We start from the raw sequence: 27,182 nt of genomic DNA, 5'->3' as shown, positions 1-27,182 counted from the left end.
TACCAGTGTGTGTTCAGAGAGGAGAACAGCCCTAAATCATAGGATTTATGATAGCGGGGTGTGTGTGACAGAGCTGGCAGCGTCGCAGATTAAGGATGCAGTCAGTGTTTCTGGCACGAGAACAGAGCGCCGCTTCACACATCCTCGCAGCAAAAGGCCAGCAAGGCTGACAGGCCGGTCAATAATCACAACCACACCGCTTCACTCACGGCCTAATGAGACTAATTACACATGCCATTAAAACACACACACACACACACACACACATGCACACACACACACACATGCACACGCACACAGGGGGTCCGCTTGATGTCACAACTCCCTACATACACACACATATGCACCCGCATGGGAATTGTTTGTGTGTGTGCTTTTTTTTGTGCATTATGGAAGATGAACAATATGTTGCACATTGTTTGATTACGAGCAAAAGCAGCATCAGATCCACTTCACCACAACAACAACAACAACAACAACAACACCGTATGAAGTCGACACACATTCACACTCCCCGGTGAGCGACTCGTGTCTGTGCAGGCGCTGATCATGTTCATTGGATGTACGACACCGTAAAGAGGAGCGCATTTAAAGCTGCTTTTATTCCGCCTCAACTTCTTACAGACACCGTCTGCAACTTGCAAAGCAAATTAAAGCAGAATAACTAATACCACTAATGCTGTATTGATTTTTTTTTACAGGGTATTTAGGTTGTTTAAGTTTTTAAACACACAAAGAGCCTCACGAAGGAGTATTTGTGTGTTCTTAAACCTCTCTTACTTATTCTTATCAGGTTTCTTTGAACCAGCCGTCCAAGTAGGACGTAACAAGCAAACTGCAAAATAGTTTTAGAAATTGTTTCAACTTGATGAATGTCCGAATGTGATTACAAGCAGAATTAATTCCCCTCAAATTGCTTTATTTAGGCGACGTGCTCTGCTGCGTTTCAGGGTCATTTTTAATTAACAAAAAATGTGACCAAAGAATAAAAAAGCAGAACGTGGAGTTTAAAGAGTAAATGCTGGGAGACGTGAACGTGACGTATTCTGCAGTGTCCGTGGTGGTATGGAAATTAAAAAATATTACAGTTACAGCTGTCAATGCCTCGTAATACAGACTTTTAGATGCCAAAAAATGTCAAAGCACAGCAGTGACGGACAAGAGAAAACACGCATGAAGTACTTGAGACAACTTCAGGACCGAGAGAAGTTACCCAGCAGCCGCTGAGTCTATAAACTGTCAGGACAAAATACCCCATTTTACTAAATGCCAGTTAAATATAAACAAAATGGCTGAAATGAAACCTTTTAATGAATTATAAAGTCCAAATTCATCCAGATTTAGTTGATGCACATGGACCACTAGTTGTTTTTTTCATGCCTGAAAGTAATTCTGAACTCGATGAAATTAATCAATGCAACACTTTCTCCTTTAAATAATGTTTTGAGATACAATTTAAGAATAAATCTGTGGTTCTTGCATGAGATCCAGTGTTTTCTCTTTGTGTTGTAGTTGCACCATTTTGGAGACCAAATCAGCCTCCTGTCAACAAACATTTCTTCCTTAAACTAAAGCTAAACAAAAGCCTAATTACAGCAGGATCTTTGCTGCACTTCTTGCCCTCCGGCAGGCCGACAGTGCGGCGGGTTTAAAGTAGAGCGGAGGAGCTTAAAGCCGAGACACACTTCATCAAAGCCTCCAGCCGAGTCCTGCCAATATAATGACAGTCTGACTTTGTCCTTGTCCATGGGAGCTTTTCTGCTGATGCATCAACTTGCAGCAGCAGCCAAAGACCTCATGGAGGACTGTTATCTCTTAATGCTTTAAGCTAAAGACAAATAACAGACAGTATTTGGGGGGGAGGTCAGGCGGGGGGAAGGGGGGGCCGGTAACCACACTGGAGATATTATGACCTTGTTGTGACAACGGATATAAAAAATATTTTTCTCCAGCTGCAGCAGTCTGAGAGGACATAACGATATCTGTGCTGCAGGACGTTCTGCTCTGGATAATAAAGGACTGGACTGTTGTTAAGATGTGGTGAGTTTAGCTGCAGTTCATGTGGCTGATGCTGGAAAAAGCAATAATGATCTACAAACCAGTAAGAAAGATTACCTCGTTGTGTAAAGAGCTGACTGTAATGTGTGTATCTGCCACCAGACTTACAGCCTATCAGGTGGTGAAAGTCAGCGAGGTTTTGCGCTGGTGGGCTGTCAGGTCAAACTCTTGTTTTGGTCTGATGCCGCTGTCAGAGTAGCTATTATTCATTTGTGAGGAAGCCTTTCCGGAGCAAACGTTTAACTTGTAGAGAAACAAAAACAGCAAAAATATAGAGTCTTGTCTGAAAGTTGTGGGTCCGACTTTAGTCCTCACTTTTAGGACCCTGCAGAACTCGTCACATCAGAACAAAGACGACTGCAACGGACTGCGTGTGCAACATTCAGCTAAACAGCGCGAGGACAAAATTAAAAAGACGAAACCAAACTACAAAGCAAACGCCACCTGGGGGGTAAACAAACCGACCGTCCTATAGTCCCACCTGCGTCCTGGAGTCTCTATCTGCGCTTACATTTAGACCTCATGTTCATTTTCATTCTTCATTTCTTCTTTAAAGTTAAAGGAGCAAGCGTGTAGGATTTAGTGACATCTAGTGGTGAGGCTGCAGATTGCAACAAACGGAACGCCTATTGGCTTATTAAAGGTGGCGGAGAGAATCTATGGAGATTTGTTTTGTCCCTTCTGGGCTGCTGTAGAAACATGGCAGCTTTGTAGAAAAGGACCTCCTCGCTGTAGTTATTAAAGACTCATGCTAAGCTAAATAAATCACAATAAATCTTCAGGAGGTTATACAAGGATGGAAACATAATTTAATTAAATTATAATTCCTTTCTGACATTAATTTTTTTTTTATTGATTTTATGTATTTTATTCCTTTCCTATATTTTTAAATGTTCCTTTATATTTGTTTTAATGTGAAACACCATGTAATTTTTCTGCTGTAAAGCTGCATTTCTTATAAAGAAAGGTGCCATACAAATAGCGTTTTGTTATTATTTGTATAATTAATGATATTATTATTATTATTAGATGCCTCTAAATCCTACACACAGAACCTTTAAGAGACTTAACTCTGCAGCAGAACCACGATCTGCCATTTCAAATCTAAAGGCAGATTACAAAACCTAAAGATTTCACTGCTGTGCATTTAGTGCAGAAAACAGATCCGGGTCATCATAAGTATCCAAACATAATCAAACCAGGAAGCAACTCGTCTCGGTTTGATACCAAACGAGCGTATTAACCAACATGTTAAACGGCTCCTGAAAGAGACACAGAGCCTGGACGTGACGCGACGCCGGTTTCGGTTGAAGACGTAACGTGTGTTCGTCGTCCGGGTCCGTAGATCTGTGCAGAAGACTTCAAACGAGGATGAGATTCAAGCTGCGATCGGCCACACATGACGATGCACGAGGCACGCACACGCACAAACACACGCACAAACACTGGTATATCGGCAGCCATTATATTTTAGTACACAGAGTTGGGGACCCATTTTTAGCCTCGATGGGTGTCCGTCCACAAGCACCATCCTTTAAAAAAAAAAAAAAAGACTGTCTTTTTCCTTCCATTTGCATTTCATTTTCCTCTCGAGGGGCTCCATTACGGCTCTGAGTGGCTCCACTTCTTGCTCAGATTTGTGAACAGGGCGTCCATTAACATAGTTTCCGTGTGTCTCCTCTCGCCCAGTGTTCTTTAGGGGCTTCATTTTGGGCTCAGGCTGTTGTGTCCATCACTCTGCCATTAAGGGCTTTTCATATCCTGCTCGCGTCCAACTGGGGATCAGTTTCTTAAAATGGGGTTCCTCATCAGGGGCTGAAAAGAGGGAGGATTGTGCTGAGCTGTGACTCTCCATTCCCCACCTTCTTTTCCTTCCTTCATCTCCACTCAGCTGCTACAACATCTGGCTGCTCTCAAGAGTCACTGTTACAGCCACAGATTCACATGCCATGCAAAAGGCCATTCAGTGTGTGAAATGCTTTGATTGATTCTGCGGCTTATATGGAAATCGTTTAAAATTTTTTTTTTAAAACAACAACCTCTTATCGCTGCCATAAGAAGGAAAAGACGCAGTAACGGCAGCTGGTTTCGGAGCCGTTTCGCTTCTTTTTTCACATTTATTGGTGCAATAAAAGAAAATCTAAGTGACGGCAGTTAGTTCTGATGTTTTATGGAAGTTGCTATTGGAGTAATAAAAATAAATCCCATTTCTGTAAGAGTTTTTCTGCTGAAAATGTTGCATCCCTGAACTCTGTAGTCAGTCACAGTAGACAATATAAGAGCCTTCAAGGGTCGTAAAAGTGCATCGTGCAGGAATATTACAAACTTCACCTGTATGCTACTGAAAACTTTACTGCCAAAGATGTTTTTCGTAATTTAAAAAAAAACAAACAAGCAAAATATCTTGCAAAGTGCCTCAAAACACAGAAGCACTCTACAAGGGAAATGTCAAGGGATTTGGACTCTAGGATGTGTGATGTCACTAAACCTGAGGGTCCTGGCTGCAACAATGTGGTCTGCAGAAGCATTACATAACATTTCCTGGCATCCAAAATTGCTAAGAACATTAGTGCATGCGCGCGTGTGTGTGTGTGTGTGTGTGTGTGTGTGTGTGTGTGTGTGTGTGTGTGTGTGTGTGTGTGTGTGTGTGTGTGTGTGTGTGTGTGTGTGTGTGTGTGTGTGTGTGTGTGCGGGCACATGCCGGTCTCTTACCATGATGGTGGTGACGACGACGGTGCGGTTCTCCATGCCAGAAGTGTCGTTGGGAAGCAGCGGAGAGTCCTGGATCAGAACCAGTTTGTCCGCGTCGTTCCAGTAGCCGATCTGCGTGGAAAAACTAAAACATGAGATTCTGCCGCAAAGTTCACACGAGCATATTTTAATCATCATTTGGTGGATTCAATCCCACAAGAGCACAACCGAGCATCGTTGTTTGACTGAAGGGGATTTAAATACAGAAACAACATCCTCAGACAGCTAACGGCTACTGGGACCGAGCTGCTCACTTTCATGGGAATAAAAATGTAAAGACGGGTTTATGGACGATTAGTGGAACGATCCAAACAGTGGTCACGCATCATAAAAAGCTTGATATCGATCTATTTTGGAGGGAAAGTGCTGCATCATATTCTTCATTAAGAAGTCCTTTTGGCGTCACGATATCAGCACCTTGTGACTAATTCATGTCGAGAGGAGGAACGTAGCACCGGCTGGATGCTACATGATTTTGAACAAAAAGCTGATATCTGCAAACCAATATTGAGTCAAATTGACGTATTGATCTTCCAGCTTTGACAGGATTCATGAGCAGCTGCAAGTCAGTCAGAGCGGAGGCGCTGGGAATGGAGAGCTCTGATTGGCCGATAACCTCCTGTGTGCTGCGGCTTCAGGATAATTGAGGGACATTGAAAATGTAGGAGGCAGTGACCCCATCTCCCCCACCCACCCACCCACCCACACACACGTGTCCTGACAGGACCCTCGCTGTGGTGGAGGGAGACAGGCCAAAGCAGCTTTTGATTGATGGGAACTCCTCTCTGCTGCTTCTTCCGCCTCATCCTCTCTACCTTGATTGCTTTCTATTTCATTTCATCCTCCCGCCATCACTCTCTCAACTGCTCTCTCCCTCTCTCTCTTTTCCACATTTTCCCTGAATTTCCTCCACAGACATCCTCTCATCCCGTCCTCTCACAGCGGGAGCAGACACGCTGGCAGCAGCTTGAAGCTTCTTTTTTTTTGCAACCTACTTATGATCATAGAAAGTGGCACACTACATATTGTATCATCCCGGCCTGCAGATTATTTCACAAGACGGCAGTGTGCACACGTCTACGGGACATGTAGGCGGGTTTACAAAATAAAATCAAGGATGCGCGCGCAGCAGAAGACGGAGGCATAGAAACTACGTTTTCCACAAGGTCGTGATGTTTAAGGTGAATTTTTCTTTTCACCACTGTGCATCTTTAAAGACAACATCTCTCAGGTCTGGACCTACATGACGTAGCGTCAGCTCGAAGAAACGATGACACTAAACAAAGTTAGCTCTGCAGGTTGAGAGAAATGAAATGCATGTGTCCAAAAACTGAGCCTGAGAAGTGTGAGTGATATTCATTTAAAACACACAGCAGCGGTGTGAGAAAACCTTTATTTGAGAGTCTAATGTGCCGTTTTACTGCAAAATAATCCACCGCCTTCATAAAACCGAAGCGTCCGACCAGACTGCTGCAGATAACCAGTTAATTCTGCACTCTGCGCTGACAGGCAGGTTTCCTTATGAGGATAATAAACATTTTCCACCCATTCATTTTTGAAATTGTGCAGATTTAGGTGCGAAAACAGTTTTACACAGTCTCCTCTTAAGGTCAATCATTTTGCATTGTTTGTTTTTATTTTATTTTACTTTTGGGGGGGAGGGGGGCTTCACCTGCGCGCGCAACCCCGCTAATGTCAGACACAAATGTTCAACCACAACACAAATGACATCAGTGTGGTGTGATGTTTTACCCGTCGGGGTCCATTATTCTTCAGCTCAAACACGTCCATAGTGTAGTTGACCCTGCGGCCATAGTGGTCAAACTGGACATTACCTGTTAATCCCTGCAGCCGGACCTGCACACAGAAATACAGGAATACACACATGATGAGATGACGCAGCAGATTCAGTTCATATGAACACAGGCTGCATTTCAAGGTCAATCACTGCCAATTCATAGTATGCATGAGTTTAAGAGTTGAGGGAAATTTAACGCTTGACGCAATGCAACGTTTTAAAATATGACTATTTTGCTTCTTTTATTTGTCTCTGTGATTTTCGAAGCGTTACATGGCTCAGATAAACTTCCAGCTGGTTTGAGGGGCATTAAAGGGATAGTTCAACATTTTAGGAAACACATTTTCTACCAGAAAGTGAAGTTTCATTTATACTCCCGCCGTTCCTACGATAGTAAAGATCCGAGTGAATACAGCATGAAGCAAGCGGGAAAAATATCTTGGTTGTCATCTCCTTTATAAATAACACATCCAAACAAAGACTGCAAAGCTTCTCCTCACAGAATCTGCCTCTCTCTTAGTCAATAAAAAAAAAAAAAAACCTCAAGAATTATGATTGATGATGTTGTCCTGATCATGTTTGATATATGAAGTTTTATAGTGGTGCTATCAATGACAGAAATCCAAAGCTGAACTACAAATCAAAGCCCCATGCCTCTCATGTCCCGACACGAGAAGATCGGTGTCCCCAATCCGATAACAATAACGTCAGATGCACTTTTTCTGCCTCACCTGTTTGAGGGTGCGCTCCATGTCAATGCCCTGGTTCCACGGGGCGGCGGGGTTAGCGAGGCAGTCGCCGGCGTTGCCCCGCCTGGAGATGTCCACCTTCTGCCTGCGCAGGTTCCTGAAGGCCTCGGCCATCACCATCACCCCATCGTATGTCAGCGCGGAGGTGTACTGGGAGACAGGAGGGAGGGCGGGGGGCGGAGGAGGAGGAGGGGGGTAGGAGTCACACATTACCGGAGGTGGACGACCAAAAAAAAAAAAAAAAATCTACTTATCACAGAGAAAACTCTGCTGCAGGAGTAATGGCTCAACTCTGCTCTCTTCGATTTATTAAAAGGATTTAAAAACCCCAGTAGGGACGGACCATGTGATCTGTGAATTGCAGTGATTGTGACCTGAGGCCACCCTGCTGCTCTGTCAGTTTTAGGTATATGCAGCAGCGCTGGGGCACGCACACACATACAGGGAAAGAAAAATAAATAAATAAAAGGTACCAGGCCCAATTAAATGCTGATTTAGCCAGACAGGCAAAATGTTCTGCAATATTTGCCGGTCAGATCTCTTTAAAAACAATCTGCGTACGAGTTTCTGCAGGGGCCGAGCGGGGCACGGTGACGGCGGAGAGGCAGCAGCTTCACTCTGCTCATTATTTTTTCAGGAAAATGGAAAGGAGGAGAGGGAGAGAAGGCGGAGAGCACATTCCCCACAGCGTAAGCCTCCCGATTCCCCCCCTAATCTATCTCTGACCTGAAGACTCCGCGTTGAATCTGATTATTTGGGTCTACACAGAAATCCCTCCCTCATGAGCCATACATTTCCCTAAAAACTCACCTCTGGCGCGGCACAAAACTAATTGAGCGAGTGACGAAAAGGCGAAACGATGGAGAGAAAAAAGAAAAAAGGGGGGAAAGGCGGGTGTTTTGTCCAACAGGGTAGCAGCCTGGCGTTAATTATCCCGGCTAGCAGGAGTCCATTAACTTTGCCTCCGGCCGGGGGTGAATCCTATTCATTAGCCCACTGCTCACTGTGACATTATGACTCTCTACGGAGACTGCTGCTCTCCATCTCCCCCGTTACTCTCTGACAAGCCGCCCAATGTCACACACACACACACACACACACACACACACACACACACACACACACACACACACACACACACACACACACACACACACACACACACACACACACACACACACACACACACACACACACACACACACACACACACACACACACACACACACACACGAACAAATCAAGGTGTGGGATGAACTCGCTGACAGTCTCTACTTCTGCACATCTTAATCCTCACTGCTAATGCTGGAAAAGTTTTTTTCTTTTTTTTTCTTACAGCTATATACTTTAGATATTTCTTTTTGTCCATGACAACAGACCAATTTAAATAACCTGAATAAATCAGATCTGCTGGTAAGTCAGAGGTGTCTAACCAGCCTAGATGAAGAGAAGTGATGCTATGAGGGGTTGAAATCTGGAGCTGGACTCTCTTGCGATTGGATCCAACCAGGTGTAAACGCAACAGTCAAAAAAAATAATCTATCCACTACATATCGACAGGTCACTGAACTCCACATCTTCCTGCTGTCTTACGCTGATCAAAAAGCTTCAGAGGACTCTCACTGGGCCGCTATGTGCATGTGAGGGAGTAGCTGGGCTAGCATTGGTGCTAACAGGCCTCTTCACTGGCTCTGATGGCTTTCATATAGTAAAATAAAAGGTTAGCCTCGATAGCAGTCGCTGGAAAAGTGCCGAAAGATGCCTTTATGACTTGACATGACTTTATTTCCCTTGACGTTTGTTGTCAAGGTTACCATGTCCAGCTAGCATCCCGAGATCAGATCACAATGAGTGACAGAACAAACGGCCCATGGTCAGATGTGATTCACCTACAGATACAGATTGTGGGAGTCATTTTAGTGGCACATCACAAGCCACATTCCCCCAGTTTTGATATTTTCCTGACCTTAATCTCACTTTGAATCTTCGGCGCCCCGCACGGAGCACTCGGTGCGCCGGCGGGATGATAAAACCGTTGGAACAAACACAAACAACAGAATAACACTGATCCACCTCGTATAAATGTATTTACACTGGCATCAGAAGGTTTAATGCCAATGAGTTGGTGTCCCGCAATCATATAAAACTGCTTCTTTCACTACTCGTTTCTATCATCGCCGTCCTAATTAACAGTTAAAAACCCCAAACCATCTGCCTCTGGCTGCAGATTTGAGATCTGTGTGCCGTGCCGGTCTGCACCGTCCAGATGTTGCGCAAATAAATATGATTTTTATGGAGAACCTGTTTCTGCTTGTTGGGGGTGTTGTTGTCATGCTTCTCAGTGACAGCTGCTTCGGAGGAGCCAGTGAGGTGACTGATTAGTATTTATTAATGACCTCACCCTCTGATCTGCAGGATATTCAATTAACCAAGTCTCTGCAACTAACGTCCAGCTCTCTGTCCTCGTTGTTGCAGGTTAAAATAGACGCCTGTGCGATAATACGACATGCAAATGAAGTCGAATATCTCGTCCAGGAACGGCTGAGTGGCACAGTGACTCCTGGGAACTTTTCGACACCAAGAATAACATTTGTCTTTGTGGAGGGAGTAAAGACGGAAACCTAAACTCGCCGTAGAGCTAAATATATGAGCAGAAAGAAACCTGCGACTCAGGTCTGTGGACAAACTTAGTGGGGAGCAGAGTCAACTTAGGCTGAGTGGATTTCCAGGAGAGGGAGAGCGATTTATCAAGAAATGGAGTGGGCAGGAACACACACAGATAACACACAACCACACACACACACACACACACACACACTACTAGTCTCATGTGATATCACCCTGTGGTGTAAACTTTTAATTTGAACCACCCAGACCCATCCGACACACACACACACACACACACACACACACACACACACACACACACACACACACACACACACACACACACACACACACACACACACACACACACACACACACACACACACACACACACACGAGCTGCTTGACTCACACCACTTCCACTCCGCTGCATCTGCTTTTTAAAATAGAAACCTTTGTTGGTCACACAGATTTGCCAGGAGGAGGAAGAGGAGGAGGAGGAGGAGGAAGAGGAGGAGGTTCGCTATAACCACCATGGCGGGCTGCCTTCTTGCCCCAGTGTCATCAGCAATCTGTGTGGCTGAAAATGAATTTAAAGTGGGTCAGTCTGTCACATCGCTGCACGATACAGCGGTGGAGGAACAGACTGCTGATGGTGACGCCGTCTTTATACGTTCGTGCTATCGGATGGATTTCGTTCTTCTTTTTTTTATATCGTTTTACTTGTTTACTTTGGTCTCTGTACTCTGCTGCTGCTTTGCACTCATGTCCTTAATTATCTTAATTAAGACGTTATTGTGCTCGTGAAATATCCTCTTGTGCTGTGAGTTGGCGCGACATAAATAAAACCGAATTAAATTGAATTACCTCTAAATAACAACTGATTTATTGCACAATATTCTTCAAGTACCCAACGTCAGCTTCAGATACATTTCCCTCCTTCCAGGTGATTGTTGGTTTTCATTTCATTTCACTTCAGTTTGAAAATCAATTTGCAGACATTTGAAACCCACACGAAATCTAACACCCGAAGATCGGTGAGCTGGCCTCTGAACACACACCTTCAGGTTTCATTTTGCTTTTTGGATTTGATTTAGAAACAACATGACTGGAAGAATTTTCTCCCTGCATCCTCACAATAAGAGACGCGCTGTGTTGCACTGCTGATTTGATTCTACCTGATTGCGACACCGCCTACCTTGGGTGGGGCGTCCGAGCCCGGGTATTCCCTCTGATCCAGCTTATTCCAGCGCTGCATCAGCTTGATGACCATGGGGTTGCTGAAGTCGACCAGCTGGAAGCCCGTCACGTTGGCTCCGCCGTGCATGAAGCGCTCCAGGTTGATGTCTTTAAAACCCTTGAGGGGCAACAGGTGGGGGGAGAGAGAGAGAAAGAGAGGTCACGGGCGATCATGAATCCATCACAAGACAGAAACAGGGAAGAGTCGGGAAGGATGATGAAGGCAGACCTTAACTAGTGTGGGAGGTATTGATTTAATTTTATTAGCCAATAACAACACACTACCAATAAAATACAGAGGTTTTGATTTATTTACTGTTGTAAGAGGAAGTAAAAAAAATACAGGTTGGCCGTAATCCAGGAGCATCCTACTACGCATCACATTCCTGGAAGTCTATCAGAGGATGATAAACATCCCAGCAGTCTGTGCAGAAGCACTCTGTTGGTGAGTGGGACAGAAATCCAGGAGGTAAGAAGAAGAAGAAGAGGAGGAAGAGGAGGAAGAAGAAGAAGAAGAAGAAGAAGAAGAAGAAGAAGAAGAAGAAGAAGAAGAAGAAGAAGAAGAAGAAGAAGAAGAAGAACAGGAAGAAGAAGAAGAAGAAGAAGAGGAGGAAGAGGAGGAAGAAGAAGAAGAAGAGGAAGAGGAAGAAGAAGAGGAAGAAGAAGAAGAAGAGGAGGAGAAAGAAGAGGAGGAAGAAGAAGAAGAGCAGGAAGAAGAAGAAGAAGAAGAGGAAGAGGAGGAAGAAGAAGAGGAGGAAGAAGAAGAGGAAGAGGAGGAAGAAGAAGATGAGGAGGAAGAAAAAGAAGAGGAAGAAGAAGAAGCGTCCTCACCAGATTGGCCATGATGTAATGGTAGCCTTTGACATGTTTCCCGACGCTCACAATCTGCGAGGAGGCGGAGCAGAGCTCAACGTTAATCTGACTGGATTAGAGCATAGCATACGTTAATTACATGAAATGATGCATGTGACAGGCGAGTGCATGCGTGTTGACACCGCTGCTCCATCGGCTTTAATGCGGAGAAGATGGACCATCGAAACAAACGAACGGGCAGCCATGTCAGCATCTCACTGAGGAAATAAACACTTCACGCTTTCAGAGACATGACGGTCCTCCACGACACTCGCACGCAACACTCGCACGCACGCACACGCGCGCGCACACACACACACACGCACGCACACACACACACACACACACACACACACACACACACAGGTGTATTCGACCACAGAGCTGCATCCTGGTGATAAAAACTAATTTTGAAAGCTGACATCTGCTGGGAAATCCCAGCGGACATGCAGGTAATAAGGGCGGGAATTAAGATGGAAAAAAAAACAGGCTTTGGATCTGAGAGAAGTTTAGATTGGGATCAAATCCTCAACAGATTCACTGCTGTCAAGACCTAAGCTTCCACTCACACCTGCAATATTCAACATTAAATATAAAAATGAAGCCATTACTTTCGGAGGAATTACAACAAGGAGCTGTAGGAGAGTCGCATCCGTTCAACATCACAGAAAGCCCGAAAAATAAACCAGAGGCACTATTTCCTCAGCTGAAAGTAGCTTGAATCAGTAGCAATAACTGGAAAGTACATTTTAAAAGCATCTTTAAAAGAGGTATTAGTTTTAAAAGAATGTATTTTTACAGATTAAGAAGCCAGCATGCTTTACAAACTTTACATTTAGGTTTTCTGTCGTCTATTTTTTTTATCACCCAGTGTTTGAATTCATCGTTTTGTAGTTAAAGTTTTCAAAGTTGTCATTTTCTTGCATTTTTTGTGGAACATAAAGGGGATAAAACAACTCGGGCAACACGGGAAACACGTGAGATACCGTAATTAAAAAAGGACTACAGGGAAAATATTACATTTTGATAAATTGCAACTCAAATTTTAACAAAAAAGGAAACAAAATGCCCTGATAGTCCAAGACTTTGGCCCAAAAAATGATCAAATCCTCTGACTTTCCCTGACTGGAAAACCATTTTTAAACTATCTTTATTCATTTTACTGATATTTAAGCTTGTGCTGCTGCAGCCTCAATGTTAATGTCATCATATTAAATTCAGATCTTTAACCGGGCTGTCACCAATCTGAGCGAGTCACATTGCGACTTCGACATGAAACCGACGCGTAAAGCTGCCGACTCATTAATGTAAACAGATGCATGTCTGACTTCTTCTTCGTGGTTCCTCTCCGTGATATTATGACAGCAGTTGGACTTCGTTAGTTTTAACTTTGAGCTAATAAAGCCTTCTGCCTCTTGTTAGTTTTTGCAGCTATGGCACAGTCTGTACAATCTGCAGCCAGAAAATTACACTCCCATCTGTAAACCAAGCAGGTCTGCTTCTTCCTCACATCTCTCGCTCCGGCGTTCAAAGTAACATCTGGTTCTTTTAATGCTTCGACATCTACTGACCGAGCCGCTGATAAGCAGCTAATGGAGCCCAGTTACGTATTTAAATCCTGCATCGTAACGGTTTCTTTTAAAAGATCTAAATCTGAACAGGTTGAGAGCTGGAATGGGGAAAAAAAAAAAAAGAAAAAAAAAAGAAATTCCCTGTTTGTGTGTCTGGCAGGAAGTCTGACCACTGCAGCACAAAGGTGGGAGATGATCTGCACACACACACACACACACACACACACACACACACACACACACACACACACACACATCTGCAAAGTAAATTGTTAGAACTATGACAGATGTCAGAGTGGAGATTTACTGAATAATTGAACAATTACAGAGACACCAGTTGCCCCGGGGAAAGAAAAGATGGAGGTATGATGGGATGAAGACGGGCAGCAGGAGGAGGAGGAGGAGGAGGAGGAGGAGGAGGAGGAAGGCGTACATCACATTCTGAGTGTGCTCATGCCAAGTTACACCGCTGGAGATCAGAACAGACTGTTTTAGAGTTCACAACTTTCTAATTAGCACATCCACGTTCACAAAAGGAGTTACACTAACAACGTGCAACCGAAAAGGATGAACTCTTGTTTCTGGGATCCTGTCGTTGCATTTCAGACAACGAGAAATCTTTTTTTTTTTACCGCGGAGGTGATTCTGCAGATCTAAAGCTACAAATACAAAGAACTTCTGATTTTGAGGTACACTCGCTCCAACATCACCTATTAAATAGTTGTCGGAGAATCTTTCTGTGTGCAACCAAAGTACAGAAAACACCTAAACATCTTATTTTGTATTTTATTAAAGGAATGAGATTCTAGTAGAGAAAAGTCTGCAGAATGACTTGTTTCCAAAACTTTCTATTTGTAAAAAATAATGTACTTTCATTTCATCTGTAGTGTCAGATTAATAAAGTCTATTTAAATGACAGCTGTAATATAAGAAATTACATTTTTACTGCCACTTTTGAAATGTCTGAAGTTGAAATCAACAAAAAAAAAGTGTTTTATTAAAGTAGTTATTAGTACGACTTCAGTACCAACTTTTCCAACGGTTGATTTAAGTCAACAGCAGGATCCTCTAAAGGACAAAGATGACACGTCTTGTTTCGGTCGAACGACGTAAACTAAACTGTGATGTCACGACTGCATCACCTGCTCCAGCATGTTCTGCAGCCTCTCGGCCTCCAGGTCGATGACGAACTTCTTCTCCTGTCTCCGGTCCAGATCCTCCAGCAGTCGCCGGTAGCTGGCGTCGTTGAAGTTTTCCACGCAGATGGCGCTGACCTGCCAGTTGTTCTGTCCCGCTTTCTCCATGATGGCCTGCAGGATGGCGTAACCTGACGCAGACAGACACACGGGACGAGACACGTCAGGTAGGGAAGGAAGTGAAAGGAAACTTAGCAACACGCTTATGTTTTATCGTCATTCACATGCTAATCATCAATTTAAAAATCATTTGCTTTCATTGATACGTTAGCAATGAGTTTCTTTCACGGAGTTGAGACGACTTTCTGTCTGCGTCAAAGGGTATTTTTGCGACTCAGTCTGGGCTGGTTGATGCGCGTCTGTAGAGGTCAAAGGTCGGAGGCTCAGGTCAAAGTAGAAACAATATTCTTTGCAAGGTTGGAAGTTTTCGGCGACTGTACTCTACATAAGCAGGTGTTTTTGTGTCATTTACTTTGAGTTGATGATAGAAACTTCATGTTATGCTGAGTCACAATTTTAATAGAATATATATATAAATATTGGACAACTCACAATATACATTCAGGGTCAATGCAGGAAGTAGAGTGTTGTAGAAAAGGTGTACTAGTTTTTTTTCTAACCTTGACCAAAGGATTTAGTTGCATAGCCGTAGATACTCCTTTCACTAACTGTATGCATAACAATCTGTACATATTATAGGGAGAAAGATATTTTCAAATATAAGATATTAAACCGGGTTTTGCAGAATCTTGTCCGACAAAGTTTGTATCTGACATTTCGTCGTATTTTGTTTGGTTAGTTTGGATGATTTCCTAAAATACAACCTGGAAGATATCCACAAAGTTTTGCAGAGAGTGAAGCCACAGGCCAACAAACAAGTTTTTTATTATTTTTTTTTTTTACCTCTCTAAGTTGCAGAAATGTTTGTAAAAGTTTTCTTTAAGGATTTTTCTCACAAACAGGGCACATCGCTTTCATTCAGTATTTATCACCAAAACACACCGTGCGTCTCCTCGAGGCCTCGAAAATGTGTTGAATGCATTTTCTACCCCATAAAACATTTGTAAAACTCAATTTTAAATATTTCAGGAGCTGCGTTTTGCTGGCGAGCGCTCTCCTCTCCGCGACCTTCTGCAGGTGCTTCGTTGGGTTTGTGGGCTCGTTACTGTCACCAGCTGCATATTGCATGAGACAGAGATCAGAAATGTATCTTACATGACCTGCATGGCCTTCATCATTTTCTGTAGTCAGTTGAAAGAGGAAGAAAACACTGCATGTATCTCGTGTTTGTCTGTTTTCGCGCAGATGTGGCTCTAGATTGGAATTTGCTGAAAACGTTGTCCTATCTGTGCTTTCTTAATTGCCGCTCCTGAATCCGTTTACTGAAGAAACCGCAGCGGAGATCTTCCAGGCTGAGACCGTGTGAAGTGATAAAACATATTGCGCATAATTGCTGGTTTGAATCCCAAACTAGCCGCTCGTTGGCCCGACGTCGCTGGCAAGACAACCTCGTTCCACCGCCTAAAAGAAAAAACTGAGGCGAGCTCTTCTTCCAGCTTTTATCCTATTCCAAGAAGATCCTGGCTTTTCGTCTAGTTGAGGAGGGGGGGGGGGTAACAGGCTCATCTCCATAAGTTGGATAAGACTCGAGAGGAGGAGGGGAGAGGGGGGGCATCGCCGTCAGGTTTGTGTATAAAGAAGATGAGTGTCAGAGAGGAAACTGGGGAGCTGTGAGGGCGGCTGTTCTCCAGCAGGAACAGATGTCCCCCTTAAACGGCCCCTCCTGGTGGCCATCACAATCTGGCAACCCGTCTCCCTTTGCTCCCAATTAGTGGATTAACCTGTGCTCTGGCAACCACGGCTCCCTCTCCACCTCCTCCATCCCCTCCCCGGCTCCATGCTCCCCATTAGAGGGGATGTCGATGCCGGGAGGGACCGCCGGTCGAGGCAACACACAAACACACACACACACACACGCACACGCACACAGTCACATGCGTGTATCATGTCAGAGCGTCCTCAGTTCGTCCTGAGGGAGAAACTGCTTCATGACATTTTGGCTGCTGGAAAGTCGGACCCCAAAAGGGACGACATCATTTTCAGTCGCAGCAGAAGACAAATGAGGCGGCGTGTTGGAAACAGGAAAATCTAAATCTGCTTTGTTGAGCTCTTCACTTCACAAGACGTCAGCGTGTCAGCGTGGGGCGTTTGGGAGAGATTTATGAAGAATATCATTTTACTATCTTTGAAAATTATATAAAAATGTCTATCATCACACCTCATAACTGACAGAATAATACAGGACTAAATGAACAACTTCTCAACTGCTCTTCTTCAAAGAGGAAGAGATGAATTTCACATCTGAGGTTTGACAAAATCATAAAGTGGCAGCACTTTACAGTAATGGTACATGAGTTTTCATAAATTAATGCATTACTTCAAGTATTAATATCTCATGAAATCTACGGGTAGTTAAGGTTTATTACTGTATTTACTAATAACACCCTTAATTACTATCAAATCAGGCATTAATTAGCACCTTAGTTAACATGAACAACTTTAATAAATGTTATTTAACTATTAGTTAACTGTTAATTAATTGTTAGTTAATGCTTTAATTCATGTGTTGTTCATGCATGAGATCATGAACGAAAGACTTTTACTTCCTGATGATTTCATGAATTATTAATACACAAAATAATGCATGAAGGTTTTTAAGTTTGTGATATTGTGGGGACCAAAATCAGTAGAATGTATGTCATAATGTATTAACTTGAACTTATACAGCATCAGAGCCACAGTTTAAAATTAAAAAAACAAACACAACAACCAGTTGTGACAGAAAAACTCAGACACTGAATGTCAAATGAATAAATCTGTTTCCTGTATTTTTCATCCAGAAGTGGAATAAACAACATCATGAGACAAGTTACACTCTACGTGACATCTCCTCTGCAATGACTGATGTTAGTTTCCGAATGCTAAAATCAATATTTCATGAGTCGATATTCATGCTGCTGGACTCTATTTCCTTACCTTAACATTTACTTTGTGCTGTTTGTGTCCCCCCCCCTCTCCCCCCCCCAGGGACTGCACCACTGGTACAATGCCGGTGGCTAAATCTGAATCAAAGAGTCTGTTCTTATTGCTCGAGAGGAAGGTTTCCCTCCATGTTCCCTGACAAATAAAACATAATAAAAAGGACAGACTGTGCAGGGTGGGGAGCACAGAGGAGGCTAAAAACACTCCCTGCAGCTTCTTTTGCTGTTATTGACTAAAGCTGTTTGAGCTACAAATGAGCAGCTGTTGTGGCTCATTGTTAGTGTGTATGACTGTGACACCGTAGTTTGTCATTACTCCGGTGTGCAGCCATCGTTTTGTATCCTGTATCCTACATTTTACCTTCGGCTGGTTAAAGTTACAGCTGCAGGGCCTGCGTGGTTTTACTCTAATGGCAGATTTACTCCTTGCACATTTGTTATTTTTGACAAGGATGGATTTTTTTTTTTTTCAGCTGAATTGATGACGGCACCGGCAGCTTTTATGGCACCAGTCAGCAGCACTGTGCTTATAGTGCAGGGTAGAGCTTGTTAGCTTTAGTATTATAATAAAGCATTGCGAATAAAAGTGTAATTAAAATGTTATTATTATACTATAACCCCGGGAGGATTTCAAAGCTTCACTGTGGAAAATAATGCTCGGCTGAGCGGCTCAGTGCTTCATGCTTTAATGTTCATATTTTTCTAACAGTACGCTTCACAAGAGAAAGGGTTTAAAAAGATTAGGGATAAATGTGGAGTTTGGCAAAGTTGCAGTGTGAGACTGTAAAAAAAACAAAAAACCTAACTACAATCAAACCACTGCAGCATCAGACTAACGTGGTATTACGGCAAAGCGTGAAATAGACACGCCCGTCCACTACAGCAAAATGTGAGATTTCCACCCTTTGAGCTATCTAGCCATTAAAGTTACACCTTTTCCTGTCGTGGGTGAAAATGAAGCTGACTTCATGCTTTGAACCATGTGATTTACAGGAAAATTAAAGTTTTTGCAAAAATACGAGAACCTCATCGTCCCGCATGGCTCAAAGCATGCGGTAGGTTTCATTTTCGTCCGCAACAGGAAAACGTGTAACTTTCACGCCTGGACAGCACGAACGTGTGGCTGTCTCACATTTTGCCATAAAGTAAAAAAAAAAAAAAAAAAAAAATTCAACATTTTAGGTATTGCTCCTATTGCATGATAATATTGCACTATTTGGGATTACACTTAAAACAACAGCGTCCCTTGAAAAGGGCACAAAAAGAGATTTTGGAACGATTGCGTCTGAACTTTGGGTCTGAATCATCTGCCTGAGGGTAGAGGCTCATACTCGGAGTGGAGGACAACGGTTGGGTCAGCTCAAATTCCCTGTTGATCTTTCTCACCTATGATCCTCATTGCAGTCTGAACGACACGGCTAAATCTCTATCAGCATCAGGAGCCATCTTTCTCGCCGCTCCCACCAGGTACAAATCACCAGCAGGAGTGAGTCACTCGCACAGCGCCTAACGATACGATATCCCTTTCCTGTCCAGTTGTGCCACGTGTGCGTGTTCAGCGCGCTGACAGGAGGCTGCCGCGGCGGGCCGGGCCGGGGCGAGCGCAGCGTGCAAACGGCCAGCTGATTACCAGCTGATAAATGTGTAGCCCCGGGGCTGTATGTGGAGCAGCAGCCAGCTGCAATCAGCGTCAGCTTCAAAGACACGGCCGCGGGCCAGTGTGCCGACTGACGCTAACGCATGTTGCGCTGATTGGAGCGGAGCCGGACACTAGACGGAGGCGGCTGCAGCGTGCGGAGTGGAAAGTGAGAGGAACATCTGGGATTATGTAGATGATTTCTTCTTTGTTTTTCTGTCTTTACCCTCCTGTGTTCCCGTCACCTCTTCCTCACCGCGGAGAAGGCTTAAAAAGAGCTCTTCGTCACGGCCCGTACATCCTGCTGAGACCAGTCCATCTGCTGGAGGAAGAAATCTTATTTCCTGCTCCTTCACTTCCTCCATTGCTTCCTCGTTGGTTCCTCGTCTCACTTGTCCTCTCCTCATTTGTCATGTTCTCATTTGCTCTCAGGTTGTTTCCTGTCTCCTCCTTCTCTCTAGTTTCATCTCGTTTTATGTCCCCTCCCCGTTTCCACCTTCATCTTTATCCCTTTGTCGTTGTCTTTCATGGTCTTGTTTCCTCTCCTGTCCTTTTGGTTTCCTTCCTTTCCTCTCCCCCTTTTTGTCTTCTCTCCTCATCACTCGTTTCCTCTGGTAGTTTTCCTTCATTCTTGTCTTTGCACCTCTCCTTTTCTTTTACTCCCTCTCTTTCCTTTGGTCTTGTTTCCTCTTATATCCTTTCTGCCTCTAATTCCTCTCCTCTCCTCTCCTCTCCTCTCCTCTCTCTCCTCTCCTCTCCTCTCCTCTCCTCTCCTCTCCCATTTGGTCTGATGGTCTCCTCCCTTCGTTTCATTTTCTCCTCTAAACCCCTGTTTCCCCTCATCATGCATTCTTTAGTGTCCTCTCTTAATCCCTCCTTCCCTTCCTCTTGGTTTCCCCTCCTCTCCTTTCTTCTGCTCTTATCTCCTCTGTTCTCGTTTCCTCTGCTAATCTTTCATTTCCTCTCCTCTTGTTTCTTCTCCTAATCTCTTGACTCCTCTTTCTTCTCCTTTCCATTTCTACATTTTATTTCCTCTTTTCCTGCCCCCCCCCCCCATACCTCTGCCCCCCCCCCCTAAAAACATTACATGTAACCCTCTTCTATTTTCTCCTCTCTTTGCCTCTATTCGTATTCTCCCTGAAACATGTCCTGGCTTCTTTATGTTTCTTATTCCATTCTTTCCGTATTACCTTTCATTATTTTTGTCTCTCTTTGTGTGTGTATATATATTTATGGGAAATCTAGGAAAGACAAGAGGAACAGCTCTCACCACACACACACACACACACACACACACACACACACACACACACACACACACACACACACACACACACACACACACACAGTGCTCCAGCATTCAGGCTCTTGTATCTGTGCTGCTTTGATGCAGGGAATCAGCCTAGCGCTCATTGACTGAGCTCAGCCATGCGTGGGCTGATTCTACATTATAGTCAATACTGGATGAATGCCGGGTCCTGTGTGTGAAAAAAAATCCTCAGGCCAGAGTGCTGCAGCCTGCACCCAAAAGCCTTCTGAAAACCACCCGCATGCGCACACCGAGCACTGACACGTACAGCCAGCCACCGCTGACGTGGAAATGCACACAACAAAGAGACGAGACTAATGACATATCTGACGTTTGGAAATCTCATATTCACACTTGCATTGAGTGTGTGCAGTATACTTCATCCACAAGAAATAAATTGGAGAGTCTGAGTGACGGTTCCTGAGCTCACAGTGACTCTGCCTCTCCAGCCCGGTGCAGAGAGAAGGCCTCGTGATTTTAAGGACTGTGAAAAATGCTTGTGTAGAGAATTCATTTCATGCTGTGCCAGGCAGCAAAACAGATTTCAACTAATCAGCTAAAGCCGAGAGGGGGAAATGAACGAGTGAAGGAAACTGAACGACACAAAAGTATGAGACGGGGAAAAGTCACAAATAAAGAAAAAAAAAAAAGAGCTGATTGGGACGAATATATAATAAATATGTGTTTAAATAAACTACATTATGAATGAAGGGAAAAAAATAAATTTCCTAGTAAAATGATGCCTCCAAATACAACTTTAGTAACGTTATGAAACACATCCCGGAGATTGTCACGAACAAAACTGTAAACGTGGAATCAAAAGTCTCATCCAGCTCAGACTATTATAATATTTCATACAGTCATAGCTGCTAATAGTACAAGTCACGTCCCTGATGGGAGACACCAAACATCTGCGATCAGTCAGTTGAAATAAATTGGCGTCTGATTTCAGCACCATGGACAGAGCTCTCAGTAGGGCTCTCACTTTCACACCAAAAATACTCCGTGTTAACTCTGCAAATATATATATACTTTTCTAATTCATTTGAACAAGAATGGACCTAAATAATTACAAACATGCATAGGAAGAAAACCTTTGTTATCAGAAGATTCAAAAGTTTTAACATATATTTTAAATTCTTAAGAAAACTGAAAATAAAGGTTTGATTAAAAAAAAAAAGAAGAAGCTGCTGCATCTGCAGTGCAGTATGTACTGTTTATGGTATTTGGCTAATTGAACAGATTTGTCTAATTTTGTTTAACTCTGTTACATGATCCGTCCCATCTGCTTTTCGCTTTATTACAAAAGCTTATTTTAACCTTGAAACATGTCGTCTGACTGTGCCTCTGTTCACAAGTCAATATCAAATGATGTGAGTGATGACCTGAAAGTCTGCGATGGAGCGACATTCATCAGAGTCAGCATGCGACCTTGCCTTTATCCATGAAAGTACGTGCCTAATTCTTTCAGTCACTTCTCAGACGGTTCATGTTGAGATTATTAATTCATCACAGCAGGCTGGTTTTGTTTTCCATTGTGACAAACAATAAAAAACAAACTCCTATTTAACTGACAGGACAACGGGGGTATGCTCTGGGTCAGACTGTGCATTTGAGCAATTTCTACAATACATGCTCACTGAATATTCTCATAACAAATCATTTTATCAGGAGATTAAACTCATTATAAAGACTGACAGCCCTTCCTTTCAGTAACAGGAACACAATGCAGACATGAGACTAAAAGGGCAACATGCACAAACAGAGTTTTAGACATCCGTCAGTCATCTGTCACATTGAACAGATATGCTTGTATTTCTACAAATGCATCAGTGCACATCAACTCTGACAGGCTAGCGTGTGTCACGCCAAAAAAAACACGCCTCCAGTTCTTGAATGTTTCAATTCTCTATTTTCTTGTATTGTGACTGTGTGTGATTTATCGATAAAGGACCTCAGTTTCAAGGCCACGTCATGACTTGGCTGTTATTTTTTGCACCATCACTGGATGTTTTGTTTTATTTGTTCTAAACACAAATGCTCACACTTTGTATCTTACATTGAAAGAGTGTCTTAGAAGCGTCTGAATCGTTACGGTTCCTTTTAAATCAGTCTCCAACCCGTAGATGGCTTACTAACAGTAGCTCACGAAAGATTCTCAAAAATACGCACTGTTTCAGTGCAGCAGAGGTTAAGCTCCTGTGAGACACAGAGATCAGAGGACAGAAACACAGCAGAGACTCTCACACTGAACCGGAAAAAAACAGGTGCTGAGAAATTAGGTAAATAAACATAAATACAATATTTTTAGTTGTTATACCGCAGATAAGCTGAACACTGTGACTTTTAAAAGAAATTAAAAGCCCTCCAGTTTTAAACAGGTTCCAGCCATATACTAGGTTTTGATTTTGACATGAGGTCCCAATCGAAGGGAAACACTGGATGTTCCAGTTAAATCTTATGAGACTTTAATTTGGTCAAAGTAGGCCTCAGAGGAAAAAAAAAAAAAAAAAGGTTGGAGGCACCCGATTTAAATTTCACACATCATTAAGATCATCTGTATTCCAGCCACTATAACGAACGCTGATCTGAAATCTGTTGCGATGCTTCGAGCAACATAAAAGTCCCGCTGTGTGTCCAGTCTTACAGCTATAGGAACTTTTGTTGTGTGTGTGTGTGTTTTTTCTGGGAACACTATATCAGATACGAGAGGGTTTTGTTGAGAGGAGCGGAGGCTTTTTACTCAGTCAAGCATGTACAACCTGAGATAAGAGCGAAAGCGGCAGGGGAATGAGTTGTTCTGAAGAGGAGGCCGTCCTGATACGGTTCCTCTCACTCCGCAGCCGCCCATACAGCCAATCTGCTCAAACATTCAGCGCCGTCCCCGCAGCAGCAGCACGGACACACAATAACCCCCCCACGCCTCCCTAACCCCCCTCTGACTACCTTCTGGAAAATGTATGAAAGCGAGATGGGAAGATGTGGAGATGTGATCCAAGCAGTGGCCCATATCCATTCTGTCTTGTAATGGAAATGTGACACGGTGGGTTGAATAAGCATAAACCTATTGACTGGGCCAGGGATTGAGTGGAAAAATGAAAAGGGGGGGGGGGACGAGGAGAAGAGTGAGAAACATAAAGATAAGACTAAAACACAGCCCTCGTCCTCAGCTGGGGACTCGAACACATGAGGAGCAGAGAGGGAAAGGAGGTTCGACAGCTGCTCTGAAATATTGATGACTTGTTGGCCCCCCCGGGACGTGTTGTCGACAAAAAGCAGCGATTATTTTAGAAGCACATCCATTCACACCTCAGTGTTCGGCGTGTCGGGGGGGCACGAGGGCAAAGACACGGCAGATACAAGCGAGAAGTGGGACATAAGCTTCCTGACGTAGAACCCGCTGGAACCGTTAAACATTTATTCCACTTAAAATTATTAAGGGGATTTTTTGTTGTTGTTGGATCGAGTTGATTTGTGTTAACTGGGAACATTCTTAGAAAATGTCATCACCTCACAAAACCCTTTTATGTGGCTCTATAGCACCTTAATGTGCATAAAATAGGGCATGAAATATAATCTATAATAATATAAACATTAGTGGCTTTCTACACAGCAATCCTTTTCTGGTAGTTATGAATATTTAACATGTTATTTATGCTATTTAATGACTGTTGTTGCCCTGTAGAAGCTTATTAACTAATGGCATCTTGTTAACCTCATTTTGTGACCCTTTGATTGAAAGACTACTTATATATCTATGATAATTAGTTAATATATATCCTATCCTTAAATGATAGCTGTGATTTTGTTTCCACTGCCCGTACAGATTGTACTTTTCATGTTTTTTGGATTTTCAGCCTTTCAGTGTATTTGCTGTGTCTCTCCTTCCGCCCACCAGAGGTCCCCGTTTCCTGTCTCTCTCCATGTCAGGTCTCCAGCCTGCCACACCCACCTCACCTGTTCCCAGTTTGTCGGCCTGCAGTGACTCTGTAATCTCCTATCCTGTATTGCTGGATCATAAATCGACACCCTCACGGAAAACTCGTTGTTTGTCCACTTGTTTGCACTCGAGCCCGGTCAGGACCGTCTTAGCGACCGTCTCGCCCGTCTTTCTGTCCGACCTTTTGATACCAGAAGTCTATTCCTAAAGAACTGCCGTATTATTTGGTTAGAGGTGGTTTCTGCGGTGTGAACAGTTGTTCTGTCGTCCAGTAAAAAAAAACACATTTTGACAGTAATTTTAAGAAACATTCGTATCACACCTGCTGTTTGTTTTTCAGATGAGGACAGTCGCAGGTGCTTTTAACAGGTTTATCCAGCAGATGAGAAACAACCCGAAGGGAAGCACGCTCACAAGCTGGCGCCGCTTCCATAAACACGTCTATCTCCATCACTCACCTCGGTCTGTGTCGTACAGGAAGACGAACTTGTTCCAGTCGTAGTGGTCGAGCAGGGACAGCAGCGCCCCCCGGATGGACGGCCGCAGCTGCAGGGTGAACTGGCTCTCGCCCTCGGTGGGGAAGCTGGGCGTGATGAGGGAGATGTGCAGGGCGCTGCAGAAGGACGTCAACGTGTGGACCGAGCGCTTGTCGTACAGGCCGAAGATGGCGAAGACACCGCGGGAGTACTGGGAGCAAACTGAGGACAAGAAAACAACGACATGGAAGCCGATTAATAAATGTGATGGAGCTTGTGGGTGTAAGAAGAAAAAAGGAGAGCAAAAATAATATGTCAAGGGATTTATATAGAGTGAAAAGAAAAACAGCTTTTGATGAGCTAGAAGACACTAAAGTGCTATTTAGCTATTTACAAACCACTATTTACTGGACCAACTGGAACATAATATATCAAATAGCTTTTTCATCTGTTATTTCCACATTAATCTTTAAGCATCCAAACAGTTACTGAGTACAACAAATGATGTTGTCAGGCTGTGAATCGGTTTACTTTTCTTTCACTAAGCCCATTTCTCACGAGATAATTTCATTGTTTAGGAGCAAAAACAAAAAACGACATACAATGAGGGCTCGTATCCAAAGAAACATGAAACGACACGTCTCGGTGGCACAATGCCAGAAAACTATTCCCATGCAACGAGGGGAAGACATACTTTCAGCTAGCTTGGGACAAACAGAAGAAGAAGGGAGTTAATATGAGCAGCGATAGCCATCGTATTTAACAAAGATGATGACAAAAAAAAATTTGAATGACAATTGATTGCTGGTGCAGCAGCAATAAGGGCTTAGCACCACGACTGGGGACGAAATAACAAACCATTATCCCACTGATTACCACTTTAAATCCTTTTGGAGAGAACCGCTGAATGCGGTAAACAGAGATCAAAACCGAAAATGCATCCGTTTCCTCTGACGCTTTCATCTCAGAAGCTGTTCTCTTCCCACATTTAAACAGCGGCATTTCCTGGTGGTGCGTTGAATCATCATCTCTCGCCGCTGTGAAGATACATTCTACAGGACTTATTCCCCATTAATGAAACATCATGTTCACACTGGGCAGCTTCATGACATCTTTTTTTTTTTTTATTTATTTATTTTTTTTAAACGGCACAAACCGAACTGTTGTGTTTTATCGGTCAGACTTTGAATTAAAAGGCTTTTTTTTTTTTTTTTTTTTTTTACCATTTGCATAAAGTCCACACAAGCTGTATACACATACACACACATATACACACAATGTGTCCTGCTTGAGGAGATCTTCTCATTATAGAAAGGTTTGTCTGTCTACAAGAGCCGGACTATAATTGCCCACTTTCAACACTCGCAGAACAACAAGAGAAAAAGGGGAAAGATAATGAGCACCCTCTGCCAGTTTCTGGGTACGAGCCGAATCAGAGCGAGCGCAGAGCGAAGGAAGAAGAGCTCAAGATGTTCCTGTTGTTAAAGGAAAACAGGGGAGATGTGTGTGTGTGTGTGTGTGTGTGTGTGTGTGTGTGTGTGTGTGTGTGTGTGTGTGTGTGTGTGTGTGTGTGTGTGTGTGTGTGTGTGTGTGTGTGTGTGTGTGTGTGTGTGTGTGTGTGTGTGTGTGTGTGTGTGTGTGCGTGCGTGACAAAGCCATTGTTTCCATGCAGAGTGCAGCAGTCGACTAGAGACGGAGAGAAAGAGTCTTTTCTAATCTCCCTCCCTCACAAACAAGACAACAATCAGAGACAGAGCGAGAGAAGCTCTTCTTCTGTTGTGCACACAATTAAAGTGCACGGAGGTGATGGGAAGCTTCAGTATCAGGAGTAAGGAGTGTACCGTTGTAGTGCTGTTGAAGCTAAAGTTTGCCTTTACACTGGCTGGGAAGACAAGATATTTCATCCTCAGGGATTCAAAGGACTGTACTTGACCGGAGAGACTTCTCCAAATCAAAACC

The 27,182-nt window shown here is 43.5% G+C and overlaps 1 protein-coding gene across 4 annotated transcripts in view; it reads right to left on the bottom strand.

The window, feature by feature from the left end:
- The window catches only part of gria4b (glutamate receptor, ionotropic, AMPA 4b), a 107,459-nt gene that overhangs the window by 28,079 nt on the left and 52,198 nt on the right, over positions 1-27,182 (bottom strand). For 3 of the 4 annotated variants that reach the window (XM_069718838.1, XM_069718837.1, XM_069718836.1), the window contains exons 3-9: positions 25,206-25,445; positions 14,768-14,952; positions 12,034-12,087; positions 11,162-11,320; positions 7,339-7,506; positions 6,562-6,666; positions 4,771-4,881 (exon numbers count right to left, since the gene is read on the bottom strand). In XM_069718838.1, coding sequence (XP_069574939.1) covers positions 4,771-4,881; positions 6,562-6,666; positions 7,339-7,506; positions 11,162-11,320; positions 12,034-12,087; positions 14,768-14,952; positions 25,206-25,445 — 1,022 coding nt within the window. Of the gene's footprint in view, positions 1-1,876; positions 3,874-4,770; positions 4,882-6,561; positions 6,667-7,338; positions 7,507-11,161; positions 11,321-12,033; positions 12,088-14,767; positions 14,953-25,205; positions 25,446-27,182 lie in introns of those variants that run through there. The other variant, XM_069718840.1, reaches the window with a different exon arrangement.

Source organism: Brachyistius frenatus, unplaced genomic scaffold (assembly GCF_029030835.1).
Source record: "Brachyistius frenatus isolate BFR_SWC_R1_liver_20210118 unplaced genomic scaffold, ASM2903083v1 Contig_200, whole genome shotgun sequence".
In the NCBI taxonomy this organism is placed as follows: domain Eukaryota; kingdom Metazoa; phylum Chordata; class Actinopteri; family Embiotocidae; genus Brachyistius; species Brachyistius frenatus.
The sequence above is the reverse complement of the archived record's forward strand: the minus strand, read 5'-3'. Positions and strand labels throughout refer to the sequence as shown.